We start from the raw sequence: 17,468 nt of genomic DNA, 5'->3' as shown, positions 1-17,468 counted from the left end.
GGAGGTTACAATATTTAAGCTAGAGGCAGGGCATAGATGGGTTGAGCATTTAAAATTTTATTTTACAAATCAAATTCCCTTTGATTTCTTTATCCTTGAAAAAGAACATGTGTTTTTTTCTATAGTGATGGTACATAGCAATGCCTGGGCATGTGTAGCAACACAATCTAGATGCGTAAAGAGAAAAGCTAAGACGCCTATTTCTTTAAGCGACCCTGGTCTTGGGCACTTGTATTCCTAAAAGGAATTAGTATTTGTAAGGCAAAGGGATTTCTCCAGCTGGGACCATGGTAACCATGGCTTTGTTCCTTTCAAACATTTTCAGACTTACTTTATCCAGTTTTACCAAATACTTTCCACCACCTTGGTGACTGCATTAGCAGTGAAACACAAAAGCAAAAGCTGTAGTTAAAAGCATTGCAGCCACCCCCTTTAGCCCTTTAACTTGGCAATCTTCAGAACTTGGTGGGCTTTTGATGGTACAAGAATTAGTAATTGTTTCTCCCTTCTAAATTTTCACAACTATTTGATGTAACAGCTTATAGCCCATCACACCATAACCTCGGCATAGATTTCTTTTAGTATGCGACCATTCCAAAACCCTTTTGCTATGACAAATTCAAATCAGTTTTTTATTATGCTCCTTGGTATGCAAAACTTGGTATCCATCCCTCATTGCATCTATAAAAAGCAACTCCTTAAAAGTTTCATTAAGAGAATAAAAACTAAACAGTTTCCATTCTGAGAAAGTGATAGCCTGGTTCACATTCTAATATGAAAAATACTACTACAAACTGTAACTTTTTTGCAAGTTCACCTTCTTATTCCAGCAAAGGAGGTCAATGGATAAACACGCTTCATAAGCTGGTCCAGTCTATCAAATGAGCTGTAAAGTCCTTTTATTTAAGAAAAAGGTTCTGTTCAGAGCTTCACATTTTCTTCAAGAAATTTCAGATGCCGTGCCTTCGCACTGTAACTTGCATACTTGTCTCCCATCTGCTCCCGCAACTGCAGCTATTAGAGCAAAAAAAACACTCACAAAATGTAGTCATTGAAAAAAAGCAGGAACTACCAAAATATTAACAGAAAACCACCACCAAAAAGCAGCAACAGTTTGACAACACAGATGGGAGGGAAGAAAAATGGAGGAGTCTGTTGTCTGAAGGCAAGAAAGTTCCAAATCCACCTGACAATTTAAAATGTAAATCCTATCTTCACGGGTTAAAATTGTCTGCAGTATTTAATTTGTAACCAAGTTTTGAATCAAATGAGCTGGAAGTACTGCCTACTCACCTCTATTTGGAACAGATATTAAACTGTTCCTCACTTTGGACATAAGGGGCATGAGGCAAGTAATGTGAAGGCAAAAAATTACAGGTGAAAAGAAATTCCTATTGAAGAAACATCACAGAGTAAAATTACTCACATCCCTTGCATTTTCCACAAACTTGGGGACCATGGTATAATTCTAAAGCTCTCCTATGCTTTCTGAAGAATTTGTGGTTGAACATAGTCTACATTCAGAATCACACTTTTCATCATTAAAAATGATAATACACTTGGGCCCTTGCTTGCCAATGACTAGATGAACACTTTTTGAATAGTAGTTTGCACTACTGAATCAGTACCTAAAAAGCAGGGGGGAGTAAGGACCCTGCTCATTTATCTAGGTTTATAAAGAAATTAAACAATTTTATTATGAAAGACATTCACCTCTCTCTTCGCCTCATCATCTTCTTCCATGATGCTGTATGCCTTCTCAAGAAGTTTCACTCCCAGTCCTTGCACCACATCAGACCTCAGGACTTCAACCACTCTCCTGATCTTGTCAGGAACTGATAACATATCTATTTAAAAATAATTTAAAAAAATAAATGCAGATATTACTTTCAGTACAGTCTATTTTCATACTCTATACAGAAGAATATGGGATGACTTAAATATTATCACAGAATTCCAACGGACCATTTGCATGAAATAAATTTATCTGAACTGGCTAGCTAAAACTACCAACAGACATGCTGAATCAGAAGTGCTCGGGTGCTAACACTGGACGGTACGAAGTCAATGCAGACAGTTTGCACAATTACATCCCTGTAACTTCGTTTCAGGTGGTTCCCATATATTATATTAGAAATAATATTTCAATGAAAAGTACTATTCTCTAGTACTACACCAAATATTTTAATAATGCAATCACTTGTACTTACAGCAAATATAAGAAAGTTTAATCACTGTAAAACACCAATGGCAACATTTCTGCCATCTGCCTGTTTGTCTCAACAGTCTTTGAATCTTTTGCTCCTCAGCTGAAGCTGCCAACAAGGCCTTCATTAGGAATGAACTGAAAACACTAGCTTGCTCTTTTAATCATTGCAACACCCAACACTTCTTTCATTGGATGGATCACCTTCTGAAAATAAAGTATCTGTTCTCATTATATTTCAGCTTAGAAATGAGTAGCCCTGTCATCCCAAATGATAGTAAGTAAATAGCTGGAGGATCTCTCTATAGAATACTTGAGAGAAAAACTGACAGCCAAAAAAACCACCACCACCACTGAAATTTGTACCTTTACCATTCTGCCATACCTGTTTAGAGACAAACTCTTTCAATGTATTTTACTTCAGCTACGTGGAATCAGCTTAACAGTGTGAAATCCAGTGTTCTCCCATTGCTTTGCCCATCACCAGACTAGTTACAAGTAGAATCCTTATCATTTAAAACAAATGCAAGAGGGTCTGAGACTTCAAAAACATACCCTCAGCTATTTCACTTGTTCTTGTTGCATAGTAAGTGCAGTCACAGCAAGTACATTTTTTCTTGCTTTTTTGGAATACATATACATAGTTAAGGTCTAAACCAGACCTCAAATATGAAAAGTTACTCAGTTCTTGCAACTTGTATCTGTAGGAAAAATAAGCTTGCCCAAATTCTGCAATGAGGACGAGCTACTATATTTGTGCAAACCTCCACTGTGTTTAATACTTCGTATACGATTTCAGCTTTATCCATAATTCACAAAGCTTTACAGCTATCAAATCGCTTGAATGCCTTAAAAATCTTATTTCAAAATACTTCAACTGTTCATTTTGGAAGCTTCTAAGTCTAAGTCACACGGGGGAAGGGGGTAATCATATTGCAGACCAGACTTTTCTCTTCATTAAAAATTAGAAAGATCGATCACATGTTGCTTTCATTGGCAAGTAAACCACAACTAGAGCAGTTTCACACACAAAATTATTTTGAAAGATGTTTACTTCTGTAAGCATTGTTGAAACTTGCGAAGAATTTTTTGTTAGACTGCCTTCTGTTGCCCACTAGCAGGTTTTCTTTGTTTATTAGCAGTTGACAACCATTCATTTAAAGCAGTAACAGAGCAACAGACCTGAAGAGATCTCTTCAAATTTTAATTCCTCTGATTCTTCAGGTGATTTTCCATGTAAAATCAAAGTGTCTCGGTATTTTCTATGAAGTTTAAACTCTGGGGATGGAGTTGAAGTTACACAGTATTCAGAGTTCTCCTTAGAGTCCATTTTCAGTGTCCATGTCATTAGCTGCACCAAATCATTCATTTCATTCATAGTGCTTTTTCTAGTAGAGGAGAAGTAAGACATAATTCAGTCACCATTCATGATGCAACTCCCACGTTGCACTCAAGAGGACTTTCAGTAAGTTTAGTGAGGTCCTGCTAAATATTCCACGCAAATTACTTCTCATTGTGCATTTTTATCAATAGCAACATTAGCAGTATTTCATCTAACCCGGGCTCAGAGGCCATTCACCCAGCAAAAAGTCACAATCCTATCAGCTACTGCCACCTGTGTAGCTGCACCTGTAGTAATGCCACAAATAGTATTTTTTTGAAAAGTTGCTTGCACTGACAAAATCAGACATAAATTCAGCCTCATTCACAGTGGAAAGGAAGCATATTGGCACCTTTTAACTCAGACTTTTAATGCATCCTGACAGCATCCTTTGATGCTGGAAGACTGGTTTCCTGCGAAGCTACAGCTGACAAAAACCAGAGGTACACAATCATGTCCCAGGAAGTTCAGCATGGGCAGTTTATAGTTACAGAGACAACAGTCACATGGTTTTAGTTTTCTTAATGCATCACATACTTCTTCAATCACTCACTATGAGGAGATAAAGTATGAAAGTAATTCCTGCCATTTTTTCCCCACTGCAAGTCAAGGTCCAATATAGCAGTGAAAACTCTTGCACAGTAGTGAACAAAATACTTACCTCTCCTTGGAATCACCATCAGACTTATCTGTGGAGCTTGTGGAAGAGCTTAACTCATCATCAGACAGGCAATGGGTTTCTCTCGTTCTCTGTGTGAAGAGGGAATAAATTACAAAAATCCTAATAGCCAAAAGTGATTTATCAATATGGCATGAATTACTGTTCTTACATGGAAGCAATGCTTTCAACAAGCATACGTTTACAGACTCAGCTTGGTAATACTTAAAAGGTGTAAGCTCTGGTTTTAAAAAGAAGCTAATACACAGGACATCATCAACGCACTTTATGAAATGCTTTTGTGACTAGCATTACATCTCAGTCATGCAGTTTAACCACTATAAATGCTTCACCAAGTGCCTCTATTAAAAACAATTAAATCGTGCACCTGTGTCAGTTCTTTGCCAACTATACTATAAAGTCATTACCTTTAGCCTGTCTATTGGTCTTTAATACACACTTAAAAATAATTTTTCAACAAATTTTTATCAGTTCAGTAAGTTCCCAGCATTCCATAAAACATACAGGGGTTTCAGTCCCTTGTGGGTCTACAGTCTTACGTTCAGTGCATAGCACAGCATGCAGAAACTCCACTAGCATATGAGTATACAACTAGTGCGTTATGAACCTTGTGTAATCCCAGTTTGTGGATGCATATGAAGTTTTGCATTTAGGTATCAGTTACAAGCATACACACATAGATAAAACATGCAAAACACTATATTTTCTTTTTTTTTTTTTCCCAAAAAGAGCATTTGCTTTGAATTTCAGTCTAGAATTTCTTCACTGTTACTCTTCTGCATTTATTAATAACATTCCCCTGATGTTGCAGGAGATTGTCAAACATACGCTTGAGACATTAAAAAAGACTTTCTGATTAGACAAAGAACAGAATGTTAACAGAAAGTATCCACTTTTCATCACTTCCTGATTGCCAGTACATAAATGTATACACCTGACTACAGATAAAAAATATAAAAATGTTCAAACACCACTATCAGAGCAAAATTAGATGTACCAGGCTAAAGGCAGTGTGTTGTTACAGAAATTTAAAGCAGACTATTGAACTGTAACTAAAGCACAGTTCCAGATATTTTTTTCCTTCCAGAATAAAATAAACACTGCAATTTAGAGAGCCCCTAACAACCAGTAGAAGATCCCCAGTTTTCATCTCTGACAAGTGGAGTGAAAATGCACAGTGAGCCTGGAAAGGCTGATCTAGCCAAACAAAAAAGTGCATTATAGAACGGTACTCTACCCCAGGACCTGAAAGCAGTATTTACAGCAAAGTGTGCACTCTCACTGACCAAGAGTTTCTTTCACACATATTTTTTTTTTCCTTTTTAAAAATATCACTTTCTTCCAAAATTGTGTCTGCATTTAAATATTTCAAAAGTAGATGACCCCAATTTACCTGAGAAATACTGGGATCTGATGAGGACTGAGCAACTTTAACATGATTTTCCATATGTGATTTTGCTTCAACTACTGCACTATTTGACGTTCGTCTTGCTGGAATCACTGGAGGGATGACATTTTTACAATATTTACAACTTAGCTGTATGTATTTTGAATTAGTTTCACGCTCCTGCAAGAAGTCTATCACCTGGCAGAAGACAGGCAGGTAGGTATTCTGCTAAGAGAAAACACTGAGGCTTCTATGTGAAAGGTGTCTATTCTGTGCTTCATGTACGTTTCAAAGACAAGTTGTCACCCCTAAACATAATTGAACATAACCAAAAAGCTTAAAAATACAGACACATTAACAGAAATTTTTATTTAACACATAACTAGACCCTTAGTGCATCTTTTTGAAGATGGTAGTAAAGAACTGACAAGTTATAATTTCTTCACAAAGAAGCTATTAGCCTACTTACACCTAAAATGTCAGGATGCAAACATAAAAATTACCAGAGGGAAACATTTCCTCCCGAGACTGTTTTAGCCTCCTTCGTTCTCTTGCTGACAAAGGCCGCTCCTTCAAAAGAAGTTAATTTGGTTTTAATTAGCAATCATCATAATGACTTTTGTTATCTAATCACCTAAAAAGCAAAAAATCCTTTTCAACTGACATGGAAAGGAGAGCTAGTAGAGTAGAACTTCTCATCATCTGACAAATGTTTAATTACTTATTACAAAATGGTCTTGATCAATGAGACTAATACGGACTCTAGAGAAGGAGCTTCTGACCTCCATGATTCAGCAAGGCATCTTCTCATCCCGCTGACCAGGTGCTTCACAGGACTTCTATCAGGTAGGAAGCTATTATACATTTCTTTACTCACTGTGCATACACTCAGAGAACAGACTGCTCAGAAGGAAAGACTGACAAAAATAAGCTGACACAGTATTCAGCACTAACCTTTGCAATGGCACCTTGACTGGTTTTGGCGTTATTTACAGATGCAGAGGTTTCAGCACCACGCTGCTCTGCACACCTCTGTGCTGTCTCTGCTTTCATATCAGAAGGAAAAGGTAAAGGTCGAGGAGCAACTGTTCTGAACTTGAAAAAGAAGGGAGCAAGAATTTGTACCGTTTTTATTTGAAGCACTCTGTAATCTAGAAGACATTCTTGCATGGTAAGACTGGATGCCAGAGGTTTTGGATCCTACTGTAACCTCTTTACACCTCTCAACTTCACCCCTCCCTCTCCAACAACTCAGCTTCCATCCACTTCCCTTCTCTCTGTCCCTACATCTTGTCCACTATTTTTTCAGCCAATGCCTTTGCAACCCTCAAATACAAAACCCTGAGAGAAAAAACAGGCTATCAATCACCAGTCTCCCCCTTCTCTATCCTCATACAGCCAAGTGCCTTTCCCCAGAGAAAGCTCTCTGCTCAGTGACAGGAGCCCTGTCTCACATGCATGCCAAGATTTTCTTCCTAGAGTCTGCACTCATAAGCTCAGGGCAGCCATTACATGTGTCTGTTCTGAAGTACAAGGAATCTGCTACCCACTACAAGCAGCCTTATCCACAACGGTCAGGAAAGGTACTGCTATATATTTTGTAGTCACAAACAGTGAGAAGTCCTGATGGAAACTGCCAGGAAAGATTGTACCACGGCAAAGCCCACAGTTTACTGTTTCCTCGCATCCGCCTGGCACACCCATCTCACACTTGTGAGGGTTATTGAGATTTTCAAAGATTTACACAGACAGCTTCTAATTTACACAGACATCTTGCATGTTCTGCATTTTGTTACCAATGAAGTTATACAGATCCACGTGAAACAAGAACAGCATTAAAAACCCTACCCTTTTTAAAAAAATAGGTCCTATTTTCAAAGAGCAAAAAAATGCAGGCATCTTAAGAAAAAGGAAATTTGGTTTTTAGTATCTGCACCTCCTCTGAACAGACTTCAGCCAGCTCTCTTCTCTTCTGCCGTCGCTGCCGTGACAGAGAGGGTTCACTGACAGAACTATGAGGCTGCAAGTGAGAGGCAATTTTTTCCTGAGCATCACACGAAGCTCCATCACAGATGCTATCCTAATAAGTAAAAGTATTTTTAAAAAATATACACATGACATTTCCATATTTACACTTACACACTTTTCAGAAAAAATAAAGCCATACAGTCCACTTTACTATTTGGACTGCATCCACCTTAACACATCACAGCTAGAACCACAATAAAGTCTTACTCGATACAGTCAGAATAACTACCTGAAGTATCAGAATTTTTAAGCTACTAAACCATCGAAGAAGGACACTTACCTGAATCACAACAGGAACAGACGGTGCTAGCAGCTTTTCAGTAGAATCCAAGCTCTACAACAGATAATGATTTCTCATTAGAAAAGTGGGTAGAAAATGTCATTATAGACCAAAATACAATGAGAAGACAATCACCACTTATTAGCTCCCCATCCAAATCAGGTCCAACTCAAAATTAGCCAGGCCTATTTAGAACATAGAACAAGGACGTTACAAAACTATTCTTACCATCTCTCTTAGCAGCTGGAAAACTGTCGTTCCCTGTAAAAACAGAATATCCATCGTGTACATGCAAGCCTAGAACTACTGCACCATGTTTCCTTTGCAAATCTGAAGCCAAGACTCCTAACCACTCATTAGTATCTCATCATCTCAATAATTGCATCAGCAGCATCTCACTTTGACAGAAAAACATGTGCAGCAGCTCTCTAAATTTTAAGAGCTGGCCATTAGTTAAACCTATTTCAGTGTCTACTTCAACTAGGCATAAATGCATTACCAGGTCAGTTTGCTTTTGGTCTTTTGATACAGGCTGCAGGAGTTTCAAAGTGTCACCATCTTCTTCTATAGCATCAACAGAAGACTGCTTAGACACAGTATTCTCAGCTTTAAAAGTTTGCTTTGCTCTTTGCTGTAGTTCATCTTCCTTAATCACTGGCCCACCAGATGTTATTTTAGAGTTCCCTGGAATATTTAAATTCTTTGCTTTATTATCCTCTGGAATATACTCGCTGTCACACTTCTCAATTCCATACTTTATCCTTTCAGATGGTAAGATATCAATATTCACTTCACTAACTGTAGCCAAGGAGTCTCCCAGGTTGTTCAAATCATTATTGCTCAGTTTTCTTTCCAGCTCAACAGCTGGTTTCTCTGAAGGACATAATTTGGTGGCTTTGTATTTGATGATGCAATCTTCTTCATTCTAGAATTAAAAGGAAAACAAAAAAACTAATTACCTTTTGAGTATGATGCAAATATGAAAGAACAATCTAACAAAAATCATTAACATACTAGAGTTCATAAACTGCAATGAAATTATGATAAATAACAGACTGAGAGCCTCAAAAAAGCCCAGCCCACATTTTTAAAGAGATACAGACTGTATTTGCGCAGGACCTATTTTCAGGCATTGGTTTATACACATGCAGTACACCTAGACCATAAAAGAAAAGTTGTACCAACAGTTTTTAAGATGTACTACACCATATACATTTGGTATTTCAGCACTGAAAGGCAGATATAGCAGACTCATCACAGAAAATAAAAAACATGTACAAAATTAACCATTACAAAAGACTTTTTCTAAGCACTGGAAAGAATTCCAACAATAAAGAATTTTTGGTTGCAACTATAATCAACTTTTTCCAGTCAAAAGCACATATTTAAAAATTATTACCATTTGTCATCAAATGTTTGACCTCAAATACTCCATTAGTAATTCACAGTGACCCACAGATGAAAAACTGGATGTTAACACCTTATAGCTCAGACATTACAATTAGTTTCACTGATCCACAGCTGTTTATTTACTTCCATGCTTGTCTAAACACAATTCCTTCTTTAATATGAATTTTACACATTGCTAAGAATCAGATCTATGTTCTCATGAACACTCAAGGCACTTCTTATAAAACTGAGTTTTTTCTCTAGGAAAAGCAAGTGGGTTTTGTTTCGTTTTTTTAAAAGAAAAAAATAATCTGTATCTCACAACTTTGTATTTCCTGGCTTGCTCAAAGGAGTGATTCTGGTGTGTAACATTCCTGCTATGAGATTCATTCTTTACTGAGACCACAGAACAAGGATCTTCTGGCTTGGAATTCACTGTTTTCTTATGACTTCTGGATGCCTTCCTGTAAAGAAAAGAAAAGTTGCTCATTCAATCACCATCAATAAAACCTTAAGACATTTTGTTAGATTATACTAATTTAAACAGAATCCACTCCACTAAACAGCTTACATAAAGATACTGGGCATGTTCAACAGACTGTACACTACATACCTATTTTCATTTCTGTAAAAGGAGCTGAAAAAACACCATTCAGACTCTGCCTGCAATGTATACTTGTTCTGCATAGCACTAATATCAGTGCTATCCAGAAGTAGTAAAAGACTTGACTAAACCTGACAAAGAGAAATAATTATATCAGTGAATATTAAAAGGAACTTGGCATTACACCTCTCAGCTGATAAATGGCCTCAAAGAACCATATAGAAAGATGTATATTTTCTATCATTTCCTTGAAGATATTGGTGGTACTTTTTTTAAAACTCTCTGAATAAGATGTGCAGTTCTAATCATTGCACAGTTTTATTCTGCATTTTCAGAAAAAAAAACTTAGTTTCCATTCTAACTCCCTCCTGTTTCTCCAAGAATCTAAAGAAACGCTTATGTTCATATGCCTTGTAACTGCAAATAATAGAACTTATTTTATCCTGCTACAAAAAATAGGAAAAATTGTAAAACAAAGACCACAATAACGTGAATATTTCGCACAGAATCACTCAAATGGAAGTATCTTACGCCTTTGTGGCTTCCAAAAACAAAGAAATTTGGTGCTTGATATACGGCTGTCGTAGTATGCTTTTCACACTAGGTCTTTCCTCAGGTTTTTTACTGAGCATAGTTCGTATTATTTCTACCAACTGTGGGCTGTAATCCTTTGGCATGGGTGGCAACTGTAAAAGGGAAGGGAATAGTCTGATATTATTTAATATATTTGTCGTTAGGGGCTACTGCTAGATTATTTACGTATGACAGTTATATTCAGCTACATACTTTGCATAAACAATAGTCCCATTGTTTATTTGCTGAAAGCTACTCAAGTGCTTAACATGAAACAGAATACAGAATTCCTAAGTGTTTTCTCTAAGAAATGTTCATAAGTTCCATGAATAGGCTTAAAAAATTATACAAAATAAATTCATATTAACTTCATTATATGCCAAAGAAAGACAGATACTTAAATAAGCTAGTCATACCTAACAGGAAAATGGCATCACATGAATAGTGATTTATTTTTTTGCACAATGTTTAAATCAGAATAAAATTAAGAAAGTAAGCCACCTCAGAACTTTGAAAATTAATCAATACACTAGTTACATAAAAGGGTAACAAGGAACTCTAGCAGTACCTACAAATCGTAACTCCCTGTGTCTGATACTGCATTGTATACCACCATGAAGTCTTACAACATGCATGATGATGCATGTAACGTGCAAAATATTTTTAACTCCATGCAATATTTTTGATGATAATAATATAACCTTCAAGTTATATACAGAAAATCCAAGCACAGATAAAAAAAGTTTATAAGTTTTTACCTTTCCTTCAATAATTCGATAAACCAAAGAGTTCATGTCTTTAGCGTTAAAGGCATGTTTCAGTGTAGCCATTTCATAAACGCAGCAGCCTAATGCCCAAACATCAGACTGAAAAAAGGGGAAAAAAAAAAGTTTGGGGAACTTTTTGTTAATTGTAGTTTATCTTCAGACTTAGTCACGTGCTTTCAAAGAGGCCTTTAATGACAATGAACTATTAAACTCCATTGCAAACTTTTGGCTTCAGTCTTACTCTTTTACTTTTGATCAACAATTATTTTCTTCCAAATATCACCAGATTTCTCTGAAAAGTGTAGAAAGCTGCTGTTTGGAGCGGGTTTGTTTTGTTGGTTTTTTTTAAGTACAATATTGATTCTAACTGGCAAATGAAAATATTTTGATTTTTCATTGGAAGAACAGCTTCCCCTCAGCTCTTGCTCATTGCAGACACTCATATTCATGGTGTATGTGGCTTGCAGCAAGAGCTGAACAAGTATACAAGAGCACATTTGCTTTATTTTGTTGTATTTAAAATTCACAGCAAGACTGCTTACTTCTCTACTTAAAATTTCTTTTTGTTTAATGCTGCTGTTACGTCTAATACAAACTTCTAAGAATAAAGCTTCTTTCTGTTATATAATAAATTTAGAAAATGTAGCTATCTAACATAGGCTGGTATTTTTGTTTATATTGGCCTGCTGTGATAGGTACAGGCAGGCAACGTGCTGAACACCTTGGCTGTGCTAACTCATCACGTGCTATGAATTCCCACTTATTGAAGCAAACACAATACCAGAAATAAAGGTTCCTGCCAATCTCTCCCCTATTTTTTTTTTGGTCTTTGGGGACGTTAAAGAGTGTTGGAAGCAGTAAGAACTTAAAAACAATAGATAAGATTGTAAAGCTCTCAGACAAAGCAAGGTGCCTAATGAAATAGAAACATTTGCATTAACATACTCTACCTTGTAGTTGTAGGGTTTGTTAGAGAAGAGTTCGGGGCTCATGTAGTATGGTGTGCCTATGAGAGTGCTGGCCATGTCACACTGGTTTTCCAACACTCTGGCTATTCCCAGATCACCCACTTTGATTATATTTGTTCGTGTCAGAAAAACATTTTGAGTTTTAAGATCTCTGTGCAGAATGTGCTTTTCATGTAAATACTGGGGGGAAAAAAACATACAAATAGAGTTAAGTAACTCCTAATTGGTTCTTCTGCACTGAAAAGTAAAATCACGTTACACAGGTCAAAGAGGGAAAATGCAAATACAGAAAAGACATATGCATCATTATCAAAGTTAGGAGCACCCATGCTAAAAACAGTATCAGTGAATTAATATTAGGAATGACTTATACAGGCACGGCCCCAAAACTTGGCACCGCTTTAGCAAAATCTCCCTGTGTGGCTCTAACACGCCAGCAGAAGAGAGGAAATACAAACGTAAAGACAAGACTTCAACTCACTTTCAGTGCCTCCATTTCTTGACAATCATTTCTTAGTCTTAAGCATAAAATTTCGGTAGAAAATACAATGTAAGCTTTGTGTAAACAGGGAAAAAAATTAGTCTTTTAATAAAACCAACGGGCAGTACTGTAGACTTGCATACGTCTGATCACAACAGGCAACGTTAAAGATAGAAATAAGAAATTGGACAGAAAATTCTTAGTGTTAACTTTTATATCTGGTCTTTATTACAGTAACAATTGCCTTTAAAGTCTGATCGCCTCCAATTACTAAATTTTAACAGAGTGAGATAAGATTTAATAGAAATTATTAATTAGTAGTCAAAGCTTACCATTAAAAAACACAGCAAAACCACAGAATACAAAATGCTTCTGAAATGACTGGTTTTTTTTTTAAACTACATTTTGTACATTTAATCTAAAATTTCAAACCAAAGAAGCATTTCAAACTAGCATTACAAACATCCTGGAGGTTACCACTGTTTACCTCTGTGATACAAAGGTGTAGACATAAAATGTCACAGCAATTTCTTAACTAAAATAGTTAATTTGACTGCAATGACCTGTGAACATTTTTAATGTACTAATAACCATTGTAGTTAGATGCTAACCATGCCAAACTGGAATTCAGACTGCAGCCTAACAGTGGAATTTTTCAATGCAGAAAGAGCCAAATTAAATTTGTATCTGAAGGTGACAAAGCTGTAAGTTATTTTACCTGTAGTGCCATAGCAATCTGGACAAACCACTCCACCACCTGATTCTCAGGCAAAAGCTTGCCCTTCTGCTCTTTAAGTTTGTGATACAGATCTCCTCCCTCGCAGAAGCCCATAACAATATATAATAGGCCATCTTCCCCCTGCCAGGACTCTCTGTAGGTGACTATGTTTGGGTGTTTCAACTGGGATAACAACTGCGCCTCTTGTTCTGCTGCTTTCCTCTCTCGGACAGATGCATTTTTAAGGTTTAACTTTTTGATGACATACTGTAAAAGAAATGGCAAGGTATAACATAAGAGATTAAAATAATTATACAGAAGCCCTAGGGAATTCCCCAAATCTAAAGGAAATACAGTATTTGAAATCTCCACACATTATTCTATATGGAGACTGCAATTTGTCTAGCAGTTATACATCATTTCTACCATTACACCATGAAAAAGGAGAAAGCGTGGTTATTCTGTTCATCTCCCTGAATAAAACTGCACAGGAGTTTTGTGGTGTTTTGCTTTCTTTTGACTAATGTTCGCATTTATCTTTTTTTCCCCAGCTCTCTTTCTCCATGTGTGTCATTTGCCTCCTAAGCCTGAAATACCTGTTCATGCATCACAGTTACTCTCAAAACAGGCCATTTCAATAGCAACTTTAAAAATATAACATTAAGGAAAGTATGCAGTCATATGCAAATAATGGCAGTGGATGTCTAGGACAAAAGTCACCTGGCTAGACTTAATTTGTTCTACTCTGCTAGGAAACCAAACCTAACCCCTTTCATTTTATTTTAAGGAAAAGAGAGAGAAACTCAAGAACTAGCATCTCACAGCTCCGCCAAACATAGATCACACATTCCAAGATCAAAAGAATTACTAAAAACCTCAGTTTCAAGGCTTAGATTACAAATTCCCCATTGTCATATTCACAAGAAATACCCAGCTGAATTGCTGAATGCACAAAATAACGCTGCTGAACTCTTCAGATCTGTTCACTCTTTTCTTACAAAACTTGTACCTGGCAGGAGACCCCCAAGACAGAACTGACTTGGGATTAATTGATATGTACAACAACTCCACAAAACAGTGAAGCATGGGAGAACAGGAAAAAAGCTTCTATCAAGAAAAGAAAGGTAGCAAGTGATGCACCTGGAGGGCTGGTACAGTTAGGGGTACACTGAGAAAATACTTTCACAAACACCTGAGAGCAGACACAATTTACTTTTTAAAAAACTTGCCTTAAAACAGATTATCTGTTGCATTTAGGAGTTTCTGCATATGCAGGCTTAAACTTACTCAAGAAGAAATGAACTACTCCTGGTCATACTGAAAGAGCCAAAAGGTCTTATGCTCATTTCTAAATTTCTTTTACTCTGTTTTAAGATGGGTTATGAATTTTTTAAAACTACACATGAAAGCTGCTATTTACTACCCTAACATGTATTACACTGAACTTACTTCTACGAAATGTCAGGCTCTAGAAAAAGTATAATTGAAGCTCAAGATGAGACAATAAAATCCATAGTACACGTTCATCATACAGAGCACCAATATTTAGGTCTGATCTGCCCCCCTTCCTGATACAAGTTTTGTGGTAATCACTTTCAGGGCATCATCCTTCTCTAGAACAATCAGACCCTGGTATACACCTGACCACATTCTTATCTGGAGAGCTTTTACATTGAAACATCTCAAAAAAATTTTATTTATTCAATTTCAGTGTCCTTGGCAATTGCTTAGGGTGACTACTTCCAGGTTGGCCCTATTACTTTAGCTCAGCACATTCAATTAGTGTTGAGGAAGACTGCTCCTCTGTATACCAAGGCAACCAATTATGCAGAAATCAAGAGCATCTTTTGATTTTGTGTTTCAGAGGTCTGCCATATATTAGACAAGCTCTTCAATTCTTAAAACCTGTGACAATACACAGCCCCCAAGAGGAATATAACAAAACTAATGGCGTACAGCATCACTCAAGTTTAAAATAACATAGAAATGCTGTAACTACTGTGTTCTGTGTGACAAGCCAATCATTAACTGTATCCTTGGTCACGGAAACCAAAAGCTTTTAGCTTTGTATCAGCATCTATCTTTAGACAATATACTACTAAAATGCAAAAAGCATACACATAGCCTAACTTTAAACATGGCATTGGTTATATTTGGTTTAATGAGCATGTTATCTTGGCAAGATTCCCATGAAGTCTATTACAATACTCTTCCACCTTATCTGATACTGAATTGTGTACTAATTGAATTTTCTTTTATTTGTTTGTTTTAAAAATTTGGAGCCACTTGACCTTCTCCACAAAAAAACCCCAGCACTCTGTTAACAGCAAATATACTTAAATAAAGTATTTATTTTGAAGAAGACGTAGCACTATGTAAGCCACCACAAAAAAATCCCTGCTACAGAAGTTCATAAAAGTTGGCAAAAGATGAGACATGGCAAAACGCATCAAATATTTAAGATAAAATAACAACGATAAGGAAAAAAGGCTTTTGCCAACGTTAATGATCAGCAGCATGACAAAGAGGTGAAATCCAAGGACTTGTATACGGTTAAAAGTCACCTCAATGCACTGTTTACTTTTAGGACAACAAGATTAGCAACTCTTTGCAGACATTGGACTATGCACTGTGGTGACTGGCCTGGAGGGAACAAATGCTACCATCGCTGCTACCCGACCCCACAGGTTGCTGGGATTCACTTCAGATTCCAGCCTCATCCCTGCCTTCATCCAGAAGGCACGAACCCTCTGATGACCACTGGGCACAAACACTTCTCCCATCAGCTCTAGTCAAATCCTGGGCACAAGGCTCCTAAGGTTTCTGCAGTACTGGTCTGTGGTGTTCTCCATCCCCATTTCTTTATCCTCTTGCATTTGCTATCAAACACATCTGCTTTGGCCAGACAAGACAGGTTACTTCAAATTTCCAACAAAAAGGCAAAGAAAAAAAAATGCGTACACTTAAATACTGACAATAACCAAAATTTTGCCAAGTTCTGCCACAGCTGATGCAGCAAACACAAAACCTGTCTTCCCCCAGCAGAGCTGATGCCAGCAAAAGCCAACACCAGCTGCTTTTTCCATCCTTGCTATCACTTTCATCTTCACACACGCACAGCTTGAAGGGGCTGCACAAGCAGTAACAAACCAAGGGCAACCTCTTCTGCTTCACGCTAAAAAAAGCAGGCTGTATTTTCCTGTCACCCAAAGGAATACCAAACCTAGGCTTTCCTCCCCAAAACACAGCATTAAATGTCTTAAAATACCCAATAAGCAGTTTTACTTAAATGAAGAAAAAAAAAAAAGTGAGGATTTCGGGGGGTTGTTTGTTTGGGTTTTTTCTGAGATTAAAAAGTGTGTGTGTGTGGATGGGGGGCGGGGGAGGGGGGTGCGAAATCTTCTCCACACGTTAATAAAAGTCTTATAGATAAGGGCCACCAGGAATACCTCGGCAGGGACGTGGCTGCAGTCGCACCCCAACGCCAGGTCACGGCCACGGCTGCACCCCGACACCGGGCTACCGCCCTGCTCGTAGCCGGGGCTGCCGTGAGGGCCACACACAGGCCAAGGCCGGGCCACAGGTCGCACACCCCGCGCAGGCCCCGGCCCCGGCCCCGGCCCCGGCCGCAGCGCAGGCCCCGGCCCCGGCGGCACCCCCGGCCGTTCTCCCCTCACACCAACCCGCGGCCGCAGCCGAGCGCCCTAACGCCCAGCCCCTCGCTACCTGCTTGCTGTCCTGCTGGTGCCGCACCAGGCTCACCTCCCCGTAGCTGCCCTTCCCCACGGCTCGGAGGAAGCAGTAGGCAGCCAGGGGCATCCTCCCGCCGTCCGGGCCCGCTCAGTGCCCGTCAGCCGGCGCCCCCGGGGCCCTCCCCGCTGCCATAGAGCGCGGCGGAGCGGCGAGCAGAGCGGCGAGCAGAGCGGGCGCCAGCGCTTGGCGGCGCTGCGGCGGCCGCTGGAGGCACGGGCGGGGCGGCCATGTCGCGGGGGCGCCGGGAGCCTGAG

At 38.3% G+C, this 17,468-nt stretch overlaps 1 protein-coding gene across 5 annotated transcripts; it reads right to left on the bottom strand.

The window, feature by feature from the left end:
- Window positions 1-37: 37 nt before the first annotated feature.
- On the bottom strand, window positions 38-17,383 carry NEK4 (NIMA related kinase 4). Of its 5 annotated transcripts, none has more exons than XM_080386305.1 (16): window positions 17,188-17,383; window positions 13,462-13,728; window positions 12,245-12,442; window positions 11,286-11,393; window positions 10,486-10,640; window positions 9,676-9,814; window positions 8,461-8,886; window positions 7,962-8,015; window positions 7,590-7,733; window positions 6,608-6,748; window positions 6,157-6,223; window positions 5,660-5,766; window positions 4,249-4,337; window positions 3,389-3,594; window positions 1,714-1,847; window positions 38-1,014 (listed from the first exon to the last, which is right to left on the bottom strand). In XM_080386305.1, exons 1-16 carry the CDS (start codon window positions 17,278-17,280, stop codon window positions 922-924), a joined length of 2,421 nt encoding a protein of 806 aa, XP_080242431.1. In that variant the 5' UTR covers window positions 17,281-17,383; the 3' UTR covers window positions 38-921. The 5 variants fall into 5 exon arrangements, 4 of the variants coding, with proteins under 4 accessions (XP_080242431.1, XP_080242433.1, XP_080242432.1 ...); XM_080386307.1 differs by having other exon boundaries at window positions 7,590-7,673; XM_080386306.1 differs by having other exon boundaries at window positions 17,224-17,383.
- Between the last annotated feature and the right edge of the window lie 85 nt (window positions 17,384-17,468).

This window comes from Falco punctatus (genome assembly GCF_963210335.1).
Source record: "Falco punctatus genome assembly, chromosome: 4".
NCBI classification, from domain to species: Eukaryota; Metazoa; Chordata; class Aves; order Falconiformes; family Falconidae; genus Falco; species Falco punctatus.
The sequence above is the reverse complement of the archived record's forward strand: the minus strand, read 5'-3'. Positions and strand labels throughout refer to the sequence as shown.